Here is a 16713-nt window from a genome sequence, read left to right on the forward strand (position 1 = left end):
TTTGGAGTTCTGAAATCGTGCACATAAGAGTCAACTCGGGACGATTAAAACAGTGGGGTTCAAACTTTCTTTCCACCCACATACCACCTGAAGCGATCCCTTGCTAATCACAGAGCACTGATGGCATAGGGAATATTTAAAGTGGTTTGTGAGTGGAAAGAAAAAGGTTGAGAACCACTGGTGTAGCCGTTAATGCAACGCCGTTACATCACTGGCAAACAGAGTTTGAATCCAGTGCTTGTCTGTAAGGAGTTTGTACGTTCTCCCCATGTGTGCGTGGGTTTGCTCCAGTTCCCTCCCAGCTCCAAAACGTATCGGAGGTTGTAGGTCAATAGGGTGTCAGTGTGGGCTTATGGACCAAAAGGGCCTGTTACTTTGCTATGTCTTTGAAGAAAAAGCCATTATGAGGCTGAAATAATAAAACGGTAAGGGCCATCTCCCAAACCTTAGGATTCCAAAATCAACTGCTTGGAACCTCGTTAAGAAGAAAGAACGTACTAGTGTGGATGTGTCAATGACTACTGACCATAGAAGACTTCATGAACAGAAATACAGAGTCTACACTGCAAGATGCAAACCACATGTTAGCACTCTTCCCTCTAAGCTGTGCACATGCACACGTTTTGCAACCAGCGCACAAAGGAAATTATAGTGTGCACAAAAGGTTAGTGGCTTAAAATAATGCAATTAAATAATTATACTTATTGAAAATAGCCTCTTAGCTAACTGTTTGTTAATTAGTTAGTTAAATGAGAAGTTAATTATACTTGTATAATAAAACATGCCAATGCAGTTTTATTAGCCATGATAGGCTGTGCCAGTTATCTTGAAACAATTTCAAGTTTACATTTGTAGTGCCCACACACTTTTGTAACAGAAAAATTTTTTTGCACAACATAAGAATTTTTGCACACATTGACTACTTAAAAATTAGAGGGAACATTGCTAGTTGGCCACAGAAACAGGATGGCCGGATTAGTTGGCCAAGAAGTATTTAAAACAGCCTGCAGAATTCAGGAAAAAAGCCTTGTGGACAGATGAGCAAGAGCAAAGTGTGGAGTCGTAAAGGAACTGCCGAAGAGCCAAAGCATACCACCTCATCTGGGAAATGTGGTGGTGGGGGTGTTATGGCCTGGGCATGTATGACTGTCCGAGGTACTAGCGCACTCACCTTCATTGATGTAACTACTGATGATAGGGGGAAAATTAATTCTGAGGTGTATAGAAACATCTTACCTGCTCATTTTCGAGCAACTGCCTCTAAACCCGTTGGATGGTGCTTCATCCTACACCAAGACAATGATCCCAAATATACTGCTGAAGAAACAGGAGTTTTTCAAAGCTAAAAACTGGAAAATTTTTCAGTGGCAGATCAGTCACTCGATCTAAATCCAATTGAGCAAGCCTTTCCATCTACTGAAGAGAAAACTTGACAAGCCCCCAAAACAAGAGGAGCTGAAGATGGCTGTAGTAGAGGCCTGGCAGAGCATCACCAGAGAAGATACTCAGCACTTGACGATGACTATGAATAACACTTCCAGCAGTTATTGAGTGCATGGGATATGCAACAAAGTGCCAAACATAACTATGCATACATCCCATTACTCTGCCCTAAATACTATGGAGCCCTGAAATGAGGGGACTATGTATAAAAAGTGCTGTAATTTCTGCATGGTTAAACCCAAATGTATATAAATAACCTTGAATAAAATCTGGAATGTGCACGTTCATCATGTGAATTGTTTGATTATCAATTTCAAACAGTGGAGCAAAGGGGCAAATAAAGGAAAAATGTGTCTTTGTTCCAAACTTTATGGAGGGTACTGTAGCTGGGAGGTGTTAAAAAGCTGAGAAGTGATTGAGGGAGGGGGCAGCTCTCTGAATGGAGAGGATAGGGAAGTGGAATTGGAGGAGACAGTAGGCACTTTCAGGTGGCCAAAATCCCCGATTGTAAAGCCGCATATTATGCCAATATGCAGCTGTCAGGAGGCCACTTGAAAGCGCAGGAGGTGCCTGCGAGGCAAACTTTTTACCCTCCTCCAGGAGGGATCATCGCCAAAGCACTGAGGTGTTCCTCCCCCCCCCCCCCAACATGAATGCAGCCGCCTGAAAGTGGGATGACAGCTTCCCTCCCAGCTGCCCCTGCCCCTGGCGTGGGCTGTCGGGTCTGTGGTGTCTGTGTCATCTCCACAGTGGGGACATATCGGGCTGTTAGGAGAGTGGGACAGCAATATCAGTGTGGGGATATCTCGTGCAGGATACCCACGCCAGCTGTCCCAGCTCTGATAGCCAGCCATCCCAAACCTGACAGCCCGAAGGGACAGGAGCCGATGCAGCTGTCCCTTCAGGTGGCCAGCGCTGCGCTTTTAGCACTGCCACCTGAACGGCAATTCAAAGGACCGCTTCTGCTTTCTGCAGGCGCATTCTTGGTGGAGAATGCACCTGAAGAAGCCTTGTGGGATCAGGGTGAGATTCAGGGGAAGGGAAAGGTTTAAAAGAAATTGGAGAAGTTGATGCCATTTGGTTGGAATACAAGATGTTGTTTCTCCTGCAAATGGTAGTCTTTCTACAACAATCGAACAACTTCACGGTCACTTAATAGTTCCAGCTTCATAAAGTGCGGGGATTTGAACCATATCTTCAGATTTTTACAGCAGATGTGAGCAGGGGGCCATTCATCCCTTTGAGTTGTTTCACCATTCAATATGAAAGTCCAATTCAATCCCCATTGCAACTTCCCATGCCCCGTGATCTCTCTAGACTCAAGAACTATAACCAACTCCTGGGAAAGAAAATACTCAAGGCACTCTGTGGGACAGGCAGTGGCCATGGAAGGAATAGACTGCCTTTGTTTCAGATTGAGACTGCTTCTTGAAAAGTCCAGTCACTTAAACCCCTTCAGTTGTCATGGTCCAAGCCTCAGAAATGACAGAATAAGCACACACACCTTTAACTGTATATGTTCCCCTTTATTTGCTACTAGAGGTAGCTACACAAGCTGAGTAGTAAAAGCATGAATTACAATTTGAAGGTGTAACACTGAACCCCTGGAATCTGAGGCACTGATGTATGAGCCAGAGAACAACCCGAGGGAGAACATTAAGGAACATTGGGAATACACTTACAGATAGCTGCTGTTCTCCTCCTCACATTTCTGTGGGTCGAATAAAGGTTTGTCTATTGATTTAATCATCAATTCTCCACAATAGATACATTCAGCTGCCACAAGGTCATCAATGTCTGACTTGATCTGATCACGGGACTGCTGACTCCGATCACTGGCCTCTCCTTCCTTACAGCGCTGTCGGGATTTCGACTGAACAGTAGCCATCAGTCTTCTCTGCAGCTCCTCCAGTCTGCTTTGTTTGAAGGGGGAAAGGTGGGGGATGACTTCCTGCAGCAGGCAGTCGGAATGGAACATGTGGCCACACAGGAACAGATAGAAGGGGCGGTTTAGCAGCGGGAAGTCACAGGATGCACACTTCTCCTGAGACTCCACCACCCCATACTTGTTTCTCATTTCTTGGATGTCTTCACGGATTCGCTTGGCACTTTCAGTTGCCTCCTCCATCTCCTGCTTGAGCTCATCAATGTGCTTGTTGTACTCCTGGAGAGAGCTGCAGATGGCCTCCTTAAAATGGTCAATGGTCACAAAGTTGGGGAAGAATGGCAGAATGTCTTCGATTTTCAGCAGGTTGCAGCTGGACAGACAAACCATGGCCTTCTTCACATCCTTCTCCTCCTGGACCACATGCCGAGCAATCTTCAGCCACAGCTTCTTCCGGAGCTCTTCATCATCCTCCGGCATGTCTGCACATGATTTAGCAAGATCCACATCCATCTTTAAAAAAAAATCCATAATTAAGCCTGGTACAGGCAGAACCGAGAGCCTGCTATGGATGCCGCAAAGCCAGATAAGTTCCTCCAGTATTTCTGTATGTTTTTAGAACCGAGAGCATCCCAGTACAATGATTAAGACGGTCAACTCTTCAAACCACATTCTGTATACAACAAACCCAATCAGAACTCAACCTGTCCATGTAACCTGGTCTGACAAGTTTTGTGTCATGCAAGAACACTGGAAAGACTGGCACACCATGACATTAACAGCACCTTCCATCACTTTAGATGCTCACCGTTCATCACATCATTGCTGGTCTGTATTTTTTATTATTCACCTTGGTTTTGTGACATTTCATACCCTTGGCCAATAACATTTGACATCTCACTTCAGAAATTTATAATAGATATCAGCCAAAACAACTTTTTGGAGAAAAGGGTTCCAAACTTCTTCAAATGATAAAATGCTCACCATCTTCTAGCCAAACTGCTTCATTCTAAACCTCCACCAAAGGCAACATTTCTCTGCACCACAACAAATTTCTGCAGGAAGCCCAAAGGAATGTTGGCCATTATTGCAAAGGGGAAAAAGATTATAATGGGAAATCTTATCACAAATGTATATCACCACATTTGGAGTACCTCACTCAGTCATGGTCTCCCTGTGTGGAGGGGTATACTTTCAGTGGAATAGGGAGAAGGAACAATAGGTCAGGTTGAGAGGGATGGAGGTTAATCACAGGCCAATAGACCAACTTCAGATTGATGTCCCCAGGGCCGGAGGCAATTTACCCTAGGTTGCTGTGGGAAATGAGGGAATAGATAGCTGTGGTAGTGGTTAAGATTTTTGAGTACTCTTTGGCCAGGGAAGGTGCCAGAGGATTAGAGAATGGCAAATGTAATGCCCTTGTTTATAAAGGATAATAGGGAATCCTGGAAATTATAGATCAGTGAGTCTTACGTCAGTGGTGTGCAAATTATTGGAGAAGATTCTTAAGGATAGGATCTATGAGCATTTGGAGAAGTACAGTCTACTCAAGGATAGTCAGCATGGCTTTGTGAAGGGAAAGTCATGCCTCACGGGCCTAATTGAGTTTTTTGAGGAGGTAACAAAGGAAATTGATGAGGGTAGGGCAGTAGATGTGGTCTATATGGATTTTAGCAAGGCAGTTTACAAGGTTCTCCATGTGAGTTTTGTTCAGAAAGTCATGAGGCATGGCATCCATGGAACTTTGGTTGTGTGGTTAAAAAATTGGCTTGCATGTAGAAAGCAGAGAGTAGTAGTGGAAGGAAAGTATTCTGCCTGGAGGTTAGTGATTAGTGGAGTTCCACAAGTATCTGTTCTGCGACCCTTGTTCTTTGTGATTTTTATAAGTGACCTATATTAAAAGGCAGAAGGATGAATCATAGTTTGCTGATAATACAAGGGTTGAAGGAGATGTGGATGTTGCTGAAGGTTGTTATAGGTTACAAAAGGATATTGACAGGATGCAGAGTTGGGCGGTAAAGTGGCAGATGAGTTCAATCCGGGTAAGGGTGAGGTGATGCAATTTGAAAGGACAAACCAGAAGGCTGAATACAGGGTTAATGGTTGGTTACTTAGAAGTGTGGATGGACAGAGGGACCTTGGGGTCCAAATCCATTCATCCCTCAAGTTTGCCACACTGGTTAATAGGATAGTTAATAAGGCCTATGGGTCATTGGGGTTCATTAATAGAGGGATTGAATTTAAGAGTCGAGAGGTCATGTTGAAAATTGACAAATCTCTGGTGAGACTGCACTTGGAATAGTGTTCAGTTCTGGTCACCTCATTATAGGAAGAATGTGGAGGCTATGAGAGGGTGGAGGGGAGATTTACCAGGATGTTGCCTGGATTGGAAAATAAGTCTTATGAGGCAAGGTTAGCAGAGCTAGAACTTTTCTTTTTGGAGAGTATAAGGGTGATAGGAGACTTAATAGAAGTCTACAAGATGAAGAGACGCATAGATAGGATGCACAGCCAGCACCTGCTTCCCAGGGCAGAAACAGCAAACATCAGAAGACATACTCTGTATGTACAAAATGAAAGGAGGGAAGTTTAGGGGAGACATCAGGGGTAAGTTTTTTAAAAATGCGCTGACTTGTGGGTGCCTGGAATACCTTGCCAGGGATGGTGGTGGAGGCTGAAACATTAGGGGAATTGAAGAGACTCTTAGACAGATATGGGTCGGCACGACATCAAGGGCTGAGGGCCTGACCTGTTCTGTAACGTTTTAAGTTGCCTCACCCCAGCCTAGCAAATGCTGACACTAATGACTGAAGAACTTGTGGGTATATGTATGAAAGACTGGGGGTGCAGATTTGCCTGTAGAAATGAGAATGGAATCCAAACCATTGATGGATCTGGACAAATGGCCTTCATCCTCAATGATCCTGAGTAGCCTTTGATTAAGATTTTTTTTAAGCATAATATTTCCACCATGCAAGGTAATCCTTTCACCTGCTGGGAACCAAACAGCAGCAACACGCTGATGCAGTGATTAGCCATGTCCTGAATAGAGATGAGGTTGATGTGCAAAGCATTGGATCAGGGCTGTCTGCTCTTTGGAGTGAATACAAAAGATTCGACACAATTTGGACGGCATAATTAACACAACACTATTGCAGCACCAGTGACCCTGGCTTGAATCTGGCACTGTCAATAAGGAGTTTGTACGTACTCCCTGTGTCTCCAGGTGCTGCTTTCCCTCCCACCCTTAAAAAGATATAGGATTTATAGGTCAATTGGGAGTACTTGGGCAGCACAGGCTCATGGATCAGAAGCACCTGTTATACTGTGCCGTACGTCTAAATTTTAAAAATAGTCTGAAGAGCAATGATGTCCTTCCAAGAATCAATATCAACATTCCGGTGTGAAATCTGGCGGGTCAGACAGCATCCAAGGAGAAAACTGGTCAGTCCCCATTTCCAACATGGGGTCCTGTCCCACAATGTTGACTGAGCACTTCTCTCCATGGATGCTGCCTGGCTCAGTGTGTCCTTCCAGCTTTTCTTTGTTCCCCCAAGATTACAAAATCTGCAGTTCTTGTGATTCTTATCACTCCGGTCACTGACAAACCCCAGTAACAGGCATTTGCTGTGCACACACTTGGATAACTCGGTGAATATATTCCAAAGTGCCCTGTGACATGCCAAGCCTGCAAAGATGCTACATGAATGCAGATCTGCTTGAAGAAATAATCCAAAGCACACAGAGTGAGTCTGCCATCTATTGGCAACCTAAAAGGGCTACATACCTTAAGAGCATGATCCACTGCCTCTTCATACAGTTCCATTGTTTTGTATATGTGCACACAAGCCTGATTTTGGTGGTTTTCTGCACAGAGGCGCAGTGCATACTTCAGGTCATAGTGAATGTAGTTGGCATTGGAGCCCGCTTGTTCCAGATACCACAGCAGGGCCTTGGGCTTGTACTTGGCGTAGAGCGACAGCAAGTAGTTGTGAATGGCCTGGTCTGTCACTTCCAGCTGGTGGACACAAAACTCAAGGTACCGGATCGCTTCACAGACCTGCGCCGAGCTCCCAATCTGGCTGTAGTTGACCAGCGCTGGAATGAGGTTTTTGGGATCCAGTCGCTTCCGCATGTCAATCCAGGCATCCACCACTGGCTTGGGAATGTGCTGCATGAGGACAGGAGAGAACTTGTAGAACAGAGTGGGGTCCTGGCACTTGGACATGACTTCCAAGGCCGCAGTGTAATCATCATGCTGGCAGTGATGAGCCACCACTCGCTCGTAATCCTGCATGATCACGGAGAAGAAGACCATGTCCTCCACATTGCCGTGACTGGCCAGCAAGTCGTAGATGGTTGAACGGTTGTTCAGCAAGCACTCCTTTATTTTGGAGCCACTCAGGAATTTGCGGAATTCCTCCCTGGTTGCATCAAACTGGCTGTGCTTGCCCTTCTCACCCTCAAGTGTACCCAGCCAATTCAGGTAGATTTCGGTCAGCCATGTCACCAACAGTGTCAGCTGAGTCCTGTCCTCTAACTTCAGGTTCTTCAGCTTCTTCAGAAGGAACTCCTTCAGCGCCTCTTCTTGCTTGGCTTCAATAAATTTCAGGGCGATCTCCTCAAAATACTTCTGAGTCAGCGCGTAATACTTAGCACTTTCAACGTACTTCTTGTTTCGAAAGCAGTGGTCCGCCTCCCTAGCTAGGACAGTGTCCAGACACTCAGGCCGGTCCTTGCAATACTCCTTGGCTAGTTCGAACTTCCCCATGTTCATGTACATCTGCCAGACGTCTCGGGATTCCTTCTGAATGTGATAGCGGAACACTGCCTTCTCTGTGTATATCCAGATCATTCCAGTCACTGAATCTTTGACCATGCGGAGGAGGCGGCCAAACTTGTCAGGGAATACATCTTCGAAGACCAGCTGTCCGTTCAGTGTGCAAATGGCTTTCACCCTATCGGGAAGCAATAGCAGGAAGTGGAATTGGGTGAGGACAATGGATCGGGGGCGCTCGAGCTCAGGGACAATGTCAGCTGAATATTCCCACACCTGCACGTCACTGAGGAGGGAATCAGGCCGGGTGAAGTCCAAGGTGCCGTACAGCACACCATTCCCCATCATCCAAGCGAACGATCGAGGGTGGGACCGCAGCTTGGAAGTGTAGAAGGAGATCTCACTGTAGCCCAGGCTGGCTGGGAACTCCTGGAAGCTTGGCAAGGTGTTGGCGTACTGGCTGAACATGGGGTGAAACATGTGTATATCAGCACCCTCAGGGGCTTTGCCGACAAACTGATACAATCGTTTGCGCGTAGTGGCAATGACAAACAGCCGACCATCGGTGCTTCGCTCAATCTCCAGGCAGCAGACCAGAGCTGGGGACCCATCTTCCTCAAGATTATAGACATTCTTGAAGTACTGGTCAGGACCAGAGACAAACAACCGCTCTTCCGATGCCACTATCTCTGCCTCGTACAACTGTCCCTGGCTGGTCCCCACCAGGATAGGCCCTGTGCTGCTCTCATTACCCATATGTTTGTTCCACCCAATGCTCTCAATCAAGTGTCCTTTCCAGCGAGAGAAGTTTTTCACCTTCTGCGAATTTCTGTTGAGGTAGAGGCACTCATTGGAGGTGAGGCTGATCAGCAGATGAGACCCTGCAACAAGAGAGCAATTCTCAGTAGGATCGCACAACAGATAGTTAAGGCTGCAAATATCTCGACTCTGAAGTGGAATTGCTAACTTTCATGGAAAGTGTGGCGGGTCAAAGTATTAGCTTTGAAAATATGGATATTTGAGTCTATTTAGATCATTTGTATCCAGTCTTTCTGCAGAAAAAGTAAAATTAATCACAATCCCTGTATAAACCAAAAAATATCCTTGTTCAATTGCACCATTCAGTAAGCGTAAAGTCCCGGGCTCTGAGATATGGGGCATGAAAGTGGATGAAAGCTGAACTTCACCAACACTTTGAAGCTCAAGATGAAAAACTCAAATGACAGGGTCACTGCAGAGAGGTGCCGTTAAATTCTCAATGCAAGCAATGCCAACCCCAATGAAATGTTCCACACTCAGAAATGGCTGAGACATGATTATCACAGCAACTTGCACCTATTAAATGTCAAAACATCTTCACACAGGAATGGGAACAAAGGTTGATTAAACAAGAGAGAGGTAGAGTCAGAAAACTGGTGACTTGCTGGCATGGATCGGACCAGCAACCAGGAGAGCCTCTAGTATTTCTGACAGTGGCAGCTCTGGTGGGGGGGGGGGGAGGGGGTGCAGGGGTGAGAGAAAGAGAGAGAGAGGGAGGACAGATGACCTGACCCTACAGCCTTTCCTGCAGTGGGATTGAACATAGTGGATGAGAAGCTAATAGACATGTTCCTGGAGCAGCAATGAACAGAGGCATCATGCAACTGTGCATGCTTCAAGTTTATTGTCACATGTATCATAGTGTAGTCCAAACTGTCCAGCTAGACATCCCACACATACCACAGGATTCCATAGTGCACGATGCTACCCAGTCATCATTCCACAAGGCAGTGAAACCAACGGCCTCATACCTGTGGGATCCAGAAATAGTTTGTGAATACGAGCATCATCTTTGCGACCCACTTCAATCTCATTTGGCTGGTCTGGTTTTCCAAGATCGATCCTAGATAGAGAGCAAAAAAAAAAATGAGGATATGAGAAGTCCCAACTTCGAATTGAACGCTCAGCTCTGGATTGAAGAGGTCATCCTCTCTTCTTGCTGCCACCTTCAGGCAAATGGCAGGCAATCCCAAATACCAGTATCTCAGGATTCCCGTCAGCTCCAAGGCTTTTAAACTTCCCTGTGCAACCGGAACACTACTCTGGCACCATCCAAGATCTGTCTGCACCACTGACTCGATACATTTTTTTTTGCACTGCAATAAATCATGACTTATTTCTTCCCTCTTCCTTTTTTATTTACTCCTACCTTTCTTTTTCTCTTCTTGCTTGTTGTTGTGTTTTATGGACGTGAAAAGATGAGGCAGGTACATTGTACTGATTCATGTGACAATAAACCATTCATGGCTTCCCTCTAGAGAGAATGGACTATTGCTCTGGGTGGGTGGACATATCGGAGGTTACAAGCAATTAAAGAGGGCTGGGCTGCAGAGGAATTGTTTGCTCTTTGTTTACTGGTCCATAGGCTGCGAATGTGACTGGCATTGGCAGCATTTACTATCCTTCCCTGGTCACTCCCCAATCGAGGAAAGGCCAGAACAAAGGAGAAGCACAGAATTCCTTCTTCCAAATACACTGGGAAAGCAGATGTGTTCAATGACAATGTAGATAGTCTCAGGTTACAGTTATCAAAACAAGCTCATTTAAATTCTAGATTTAGACAAATATTCAATGTAAACTTCCTAACTGCAGAGAAATTCTAATTCAAGTTCATTATTATCATATCGGTGTAAAACAGAGGAAAGGGAAGGTTGAGAACCACTGCTCTGGACCCAATTGTTACTGAAATATTTTGCTTGAGAAAAATTGTCACTGGCCCATTTCCTTTGGAGTTATGAAACCATGCACAAAACAAGTCAATTAAGTACGATGAAAACAGTGGTTTTCCAACTTTTTCTTTCCGCCCACATACCACCTTACTATTCACAGAGCACCTATAGCATAGGGAATATTTAAAGTGGTTTGAGAGTGGAAAGAAAAAGGTTGAGAACCACTAGAGTAAAACATGCAAACACAAAGAGAGACCCTCCACAATGTTTGGGATAAAGACAGTTTTCCTTTATTTGCCCCTGTGCTCCACAGTTTTAAATTTGTAATCAAACAACATACATGAAATTAAAGTTCACATTCTACATTTTATTCAAGGTTATTTGCAGACATTTTGGTTTGACCATGTAGAAATTACAACACATTTTATATTTAGACCCTTCATTTCAGGACACCATAATGGTACATATATTAGTCATGTTTAATAGCTAGTTACATATCCCTTTGATAAAATCTGGAATGTGCACTTTAATTACATGTGAATTGTTTGATCACAAATTTAAAACTGTGGAGCACAGGGGCAAATAAAGGGAGGAAAAAAAATCTCACCCAAACATATGGAGGGAATGTAATTACAAAAAATTTATATGCAGTACATATATAAAAATTAATGTTATTAAATAAATAGTAGAGCCTCAGAGGGTTTGTATGAGCAGTTCATCACACATTCAGCATTCTCACTGCCCCCGTGCAAAGAAGCTGTTCCTCAGCCTGGTTGTGATGCACTTCTATCTCCTCCCCGATGGGAGCAGCTGAAAGATGCTGTGTGTAGGGTGGAAGGGGTCCTCAATGATTTTGTGCACTCTCTTCAGACCACAATCCTGGTAGATCACATCAATTGGGGTGGGGGGAGGGGGGTGGAAGGAGACTCCAGTTATCCTCTCTGCCATTCTTATGGTCCTGTGGATGACCTCTCATTCAATGCTCTACAGCAATTGTACCAAACTGTGATGCAGCTGGCCTTGAAGATCTCGATAGAGCTCCTGTGGAATGCAATAGGATGGTGGCCAGTAGCCTTGCCTGCCTCAGTCTTCTCAGGAAGTGTAGTCACTATTGCGCCTTCCTGACAAGTGAGGAGATTTTGTGTCCAGGATAGGTCACGTTAATTGAACTCCAAGGAACTTGGTGCTCTCCACTCTTGCAAATACAGAGTTGTTGATGAATAGTGGAGGGTGTCATCCCTGGTCCTCCTGAAGTACACAATCATTTCCTGTGTCTTGTTCACATTGAGGCCCAGCTTGTTGTTTTCACACCATAACATTAGATTTTCAGAATCAGAATCTATTGTCATGAACAAGTCATGAAATTTGGTGTTTTGCGGTAGCTTCATAGTGAAAACATTCATATAAACCACTTATTCAACAATAAATTTATATATATATATGAAGAGCAAGGCAGTGTCTTTAGTTCATTGATTATTCAAGAATCAGATAGCAGCGGGGAAGAAGCTGTCCTTGTGCCACTGAGTGCTTGTCTTTAGGCTCCTGTACCTTTTCCCTGATGGTAGCAGAGTGAAGAGGATAGAAACTGCTTTATGAAGACACCGCCTCTTGTAGATGTTCTCGATAGAGTGAAATCTGCTGCCTGTGATATCGCAGTTCTAGTTAACAACCCTCTGGAGTTTTTTTTCTTGTCCTGAGTGTTCTACCTCTTCTCTGTAGTGCGACTCATTGTTACTGATGAGGCCGACTAATGTCATTTGAACACTTGATGATTCTGTTGGAGTTGGATCTGGCGATGCAATCGTGGGTCAGTAGTGTGAACAGGAGTGCAATAAGCACAGCCCTGAGGCGCGCCAGTGCTCAGCACGACAGTGCTCAACATTCTGTTACCAACCTGGACAGACTGGTCCGTTAGGAAATCAAAAATCCATTTGGCAGAGGGGTGTTGATTCCCAGCGAGGACAGGTTCTCCACCAGCCTCTGGGGAATAATCGTGTTAAACACCGAGCTGAAGTCAATGAACAGCAGCCTGGAGTATGAAGCATCATTCTCTAGGTGGGCCAGGATGGAGTGGAGGGTCAAGGCTGTAGCATCATCAGTGGAATGTTTCTGTCTATATGCAAATTGAAATGCATTCTGTGTCTCTGGATGAGTTCCATCACAAGACAATTGAGGAAAAAAAAGCTAGTGCTGCTGTTAGTGCAGACCAACAGAGAGCGGAGACACAGTGCTCCCACTGGGTCCAACCACCCAGTCCGACTGCCATCAGCTTTGTATAAGCCCGATAAAGGAGCTGATAGTTCAATTTAAAATTAAGACGGTGGGGCCTATGATCAGCAGTAGCCACAAGGGGTTCCAGACTCCTGGGAAGCAGAGGACTGGCGCAGGGCACCAGAAAACAAGAACACATCAATGGACGGGGGGGGGGGGGAAGAACAACTCTTTTTTGTTTCTCTTTCTTTCTCCGACTGACTGTAAGATGTGCCTCAGGCAATTTCTGCCAAAGGCAAATCTGTCTGCCTTACAGCAGACAAAAGCATTTTGTGAATATGAGTTTTAATTACATGACAGTGAATCTTGAAGTATTTCATGATGGTGGAGGTCAGTGCCATAAGCCGGTAGTCACTGAGGCCTGTTACTGTCACCCTCATTGGTACTGGGATGATGGTGGCTGTCTTGAACCCTGCAGGAACAATGGACTGCTGCAGTGATGTGTCGAAGATATCTGTAAATAACTCTGTCAATTAGTCTGCACAGTTCTTCAGTACCTGACCAGGTATGCTATTGGGTCCTGCTGCCTTGTGTGGGTTCACTTTGGATAGGGTTCCCCTCAACTTGACCGTGACTATGCAGGTGGACCGTTCGTCAGAGGGACATGGAGCTTTCTTTGGCGTCATCTTGTTATTCTCATCAAATTGTGCATTGATGATGTTCAGAAGGGTGGCGTCAATCTTTGATGTGCAGGATTGACTTGTGGTCTTGATCCCTTGCCACATGCACCTCCGCATCTCGTGGCGCACAGCAGTCTGTGGATCTTCTTTGCATACCCACTCTTTGCCTTCCAGAGGGCAGCCCTGGCTGATCTGAGTGTCTTCTTTTCTCCTGCCAAAAAGCAGCATCACGAGCTCTGAGAAGCAGACCATGGTTTTAGGGTTAGCCCTGGTTGCGAAGCATTTGATCTTGGTGACATTCTCAATTCACTTGTTGATGTAGCCAGTCACTGAGCTTGTGCACTCTTCAATGTTTACACGCCTCTGTGGATCCCCTGGCCACGTCCTGATCTCTCTGTGAACTGGCTTCTTTAATTTGCTAGCAGTCCATATACCATGGTTAGCAGGACTGAGTATGATCAGTGTATCTAACTTGGAAGGGTTAAGGGGCAGCCTTGTATACACCAGGGATGTTGGATTGCTGAGTTGGAATGTTCCTGTAATCACATTTCTGTAATCCCCATGGCACAGCAGCCCTGCATTACTCTCTGGTTCACATGCAGTCTCAGGTAAACCATTTTTTTTCTCCAGCAAAAAAAAAAAGATTGCAAGGAGCACGGGTCTGAAGGGGTTCATTCTTAGTCTCTGATGCTGGCTCCCATGCTGTGCCTCTGCCTTCTCCAACAGCGCTTCTGATGGCCTCCCTCACATCTTCAAAACCGCTCCACAGTTTACACATTGCCCTCTTAGTATCTTAGCAGTCCTAACATTTCTGCTCAGTGGTGCTAAAAACTCGAGAAATTAAATCTCTCGTAACCCTGGACCAAGCTCAGGAGTAAGCTAACCTGAGTAGTGTGTCCTTGCCCATATTCATGCACAGCTGACTGTTGCACACCACTAAGTGGGTGATAACACCAAGAGGGGTGAAGTCAATTCTCTGCTTGGAAAAGATGGGCTTTTCCTCTTCAAGACGGGCACTGACATATCCTGCAAAATCAGAGAGCAATGTTAGACTGATGAATGTCATGTTTCACTCAACCATTTTTCCCATTCTTTGCATCAATCCCCAGAGCAGAAATAATGGCATCCAGTTCCTCTCCCTCCGGCTCTTCCCCATCCCTCATTTCCTCCTCATCCCACCCTATCTCCTCAACCCTCCTTCTTTCCACCCATCCCTCCCCTTGTCCACCCCCAATTTCTCCTGCAATCTTTCACCCCATCTCTCTCTCCCCATCTCCCCTCACTCTCCCCCACCCCTCTCTCCCCATCCTTTTTTCTCTTTCCATCTACCTCCCTCCCCTCTTTCATCTTCTTCCCTCTCTCCATCTTTCTCTCCCCATCTCTCTCGCCTTCTCTCCCTATCCACTCACCGTTTCTCTCTCTCCATCTACTTCCCTCTGTCCCATTTCTCCCCTCACTCTCCCCCACTCCTCTCCCCCACTCCTCTCCCCCATTTCTTGCTCCCCATCTCTCTCCATCCCTTTCTCTCTCCCCACCTACCTCTCTCTATCCTATCTCCCTCCCTCCCCCTCTCTCTCATCTCCTTCCCTCTCTCCATCTTTCTCTCCCTACGTCTCTCTCTCCCCTGTCTACCTCCCTCTATCCCATATCTATCTATCTCTCTCTCTCTCTCCTCCATCTACCTCCCTGAATCCTATCTACCTCTTCCTCAACACCCCGTCCTGTCCCGCCCCCGACTGCGGTACCGGACTGCCCGATGCCCGAATGTTGGTGGGGGAGGCTGGGCGGCCGAGCCCTGGCCCGGGCCTGCGAATCCTCGTACTCCTCCAGGATGGACCCCATGACTGAGGGGCCGACAACCGGAAGCAGACGGCAACGGCCTGATCCCGCACCACCGACCGACCGCTTGGCCAATCGCGGAGCAGCTACCTCAGCTCACACACCCCCCCTCCCGGATCGGCGTAGCTCGTCGGCCAATCAGGCCGCGTGGAGCCGCACAACAGCCAATGAGATGGGTAGGCAGCGAGCGGACGTGAGGGAGAGAGTGAGGTGTTGTCGCTGCCGAGGCGGAGCCCTGTGCTCGGGTGCTCATGTTCCGGACCTGAGCGGGACGCAGCTCGTGCGATTGTGGGAGTCCTTGCACGGGGCCGGGGAGTGAGCCCGCACGTCCGCCCCGACAAAGGAGAGGTCAGGGGCAGCAGGTTTTTTGTTCCAAAAATAGACTTTATTCACAATAAATTATTTATCAAGCAAGCGTATAAAAGGTATTTTATACCTGTAATGTCAGTCTATACATTCCCAGCAACGTATGTTATTGCTTTTGTTCTCTCCATGCCCTGTGGCACCTTGTTGTTTCTTCCCTCTCACCGCCGTTGGTCTCAGCCCCTCAGTTCCTGTTAAATGGACTCTGGACTGTAGCCGCTTTCAGGTGGCCAGAATACCCCGATGTAAGGCTGCATATTCCAGCCCCGAGGAGGACTCACCCAACCCTCTTCGGGGAGGTATAACCCCCGCATCTGAGCAGTCCCCCAAGGCACCTAAAAGCGGCTGCTAGAGGGCGGGCTGATGTTAATCAGCCTGACACCCAACTCCCCGCGCCTGACAGCCCCCCTGCCCCTGCCCCCCGGCGCAGGACTTCGGGGCAGGGGCGGTCCCAGCTCTGACGTCCCACACTGGCTGCTCCTGCCCCGACGTCCCGCGCTGGCCGCCCCAGCCCTGACAGTGGGCGGGACTGCGGCCACAGTCGACAGGAGCTGGCGTTCACTCCGAGGCACCTCCCCTGCAGCCGGCCCATTCAGTTGCCAGAACAGCGCTGCCACCTGAACGTCCATTCAAACACACCCGCAGCCGCTTCTGCAGACACATTCTCGGAGTGATTGCACCTGAAAGCGGCTTGTGATCCACCCACAACACCCTCATGTTGGCTGCACCAAGCCTCAGTAAGTCCCTCGGCACATACTCCTGGAACACGGAATTGCCAGTCAGCAGCTTTCACTCACCGACATCTCC

The 16713-nt window shown here is 46.7% G+C and overlaps 1 protein-coding gene across 1 annotated transcript; it reads right to left on the reverse strand.

Moving 5' to 3' along the window:
• Window positions 1-2948: 2948 nt before the first annotated feature.
• Window positions 2949-15736, reverse strand: vps18 (VPS18 core subunit of CORVET and HOPS complexes). The gene is made up of 5 exons (XM_069918143.1): window positions 15450-15736; window positions 14589-14730; window positions 9896-9987; window positions 7116-8986; window positions 2949-3841 (listed from the first exon to the last, which is right to left on the reverse strand). The coding sequence occupies exons 1-5, from the start codon at window positions 15544-15546 to the stop codon at window positions 3122-3124; spliced, it is 2922 nt and encodes a 973-aa protein (XP_069774244.1). The 5' UTR covers window positions 15547-15736; the 3' UTR covers window positions 2949-3121.
• Between the last annotated feature and the right edge of the window lie 977 nt (window positions 15737-16713).

This window comes from Narcine bancroftii, chromosome 2 (assembly GCF_036971445.1).
Source record: "Narcine bancroftii isolate sNarBan1 chromosome 2, sNarBan1.hap1, whole genome shotgun sequence".
In the NCBI taxonomy this organism is placed as follows: domain Eukaryota; kingdom Metazoa; phylum Chordata; class Chondrichthyes; order Torpediniformes; family Narcinidae; genus Narcine; species Narcine bancroftii.

Excerpts from the sequence above, each read along its gene's own strand:
- vps18 (XM_069918143.1), bottom strand. The coding sequence starts at position 15,546 with ATGGGGTCCATCCTGGAGGAGTACGAGGATTCGCAGGCCCGGGCCAGG. Across the intron at positions 9,988-14,588 it reads GGCAAGGACACACTACTCAG|GATCGATCTTGGAAAACCAG; the intron begins GTTAGCTTACTC and ends CTCTCTATCTAG. Across the intron at positions 8,987-9,895 it reads ACTATTTCTGGATCCCACAG|GGTCTCATCTGCTGATCAGC; the intron begins GTATGAGGCCGT and ends CTCTTGTTGCAG.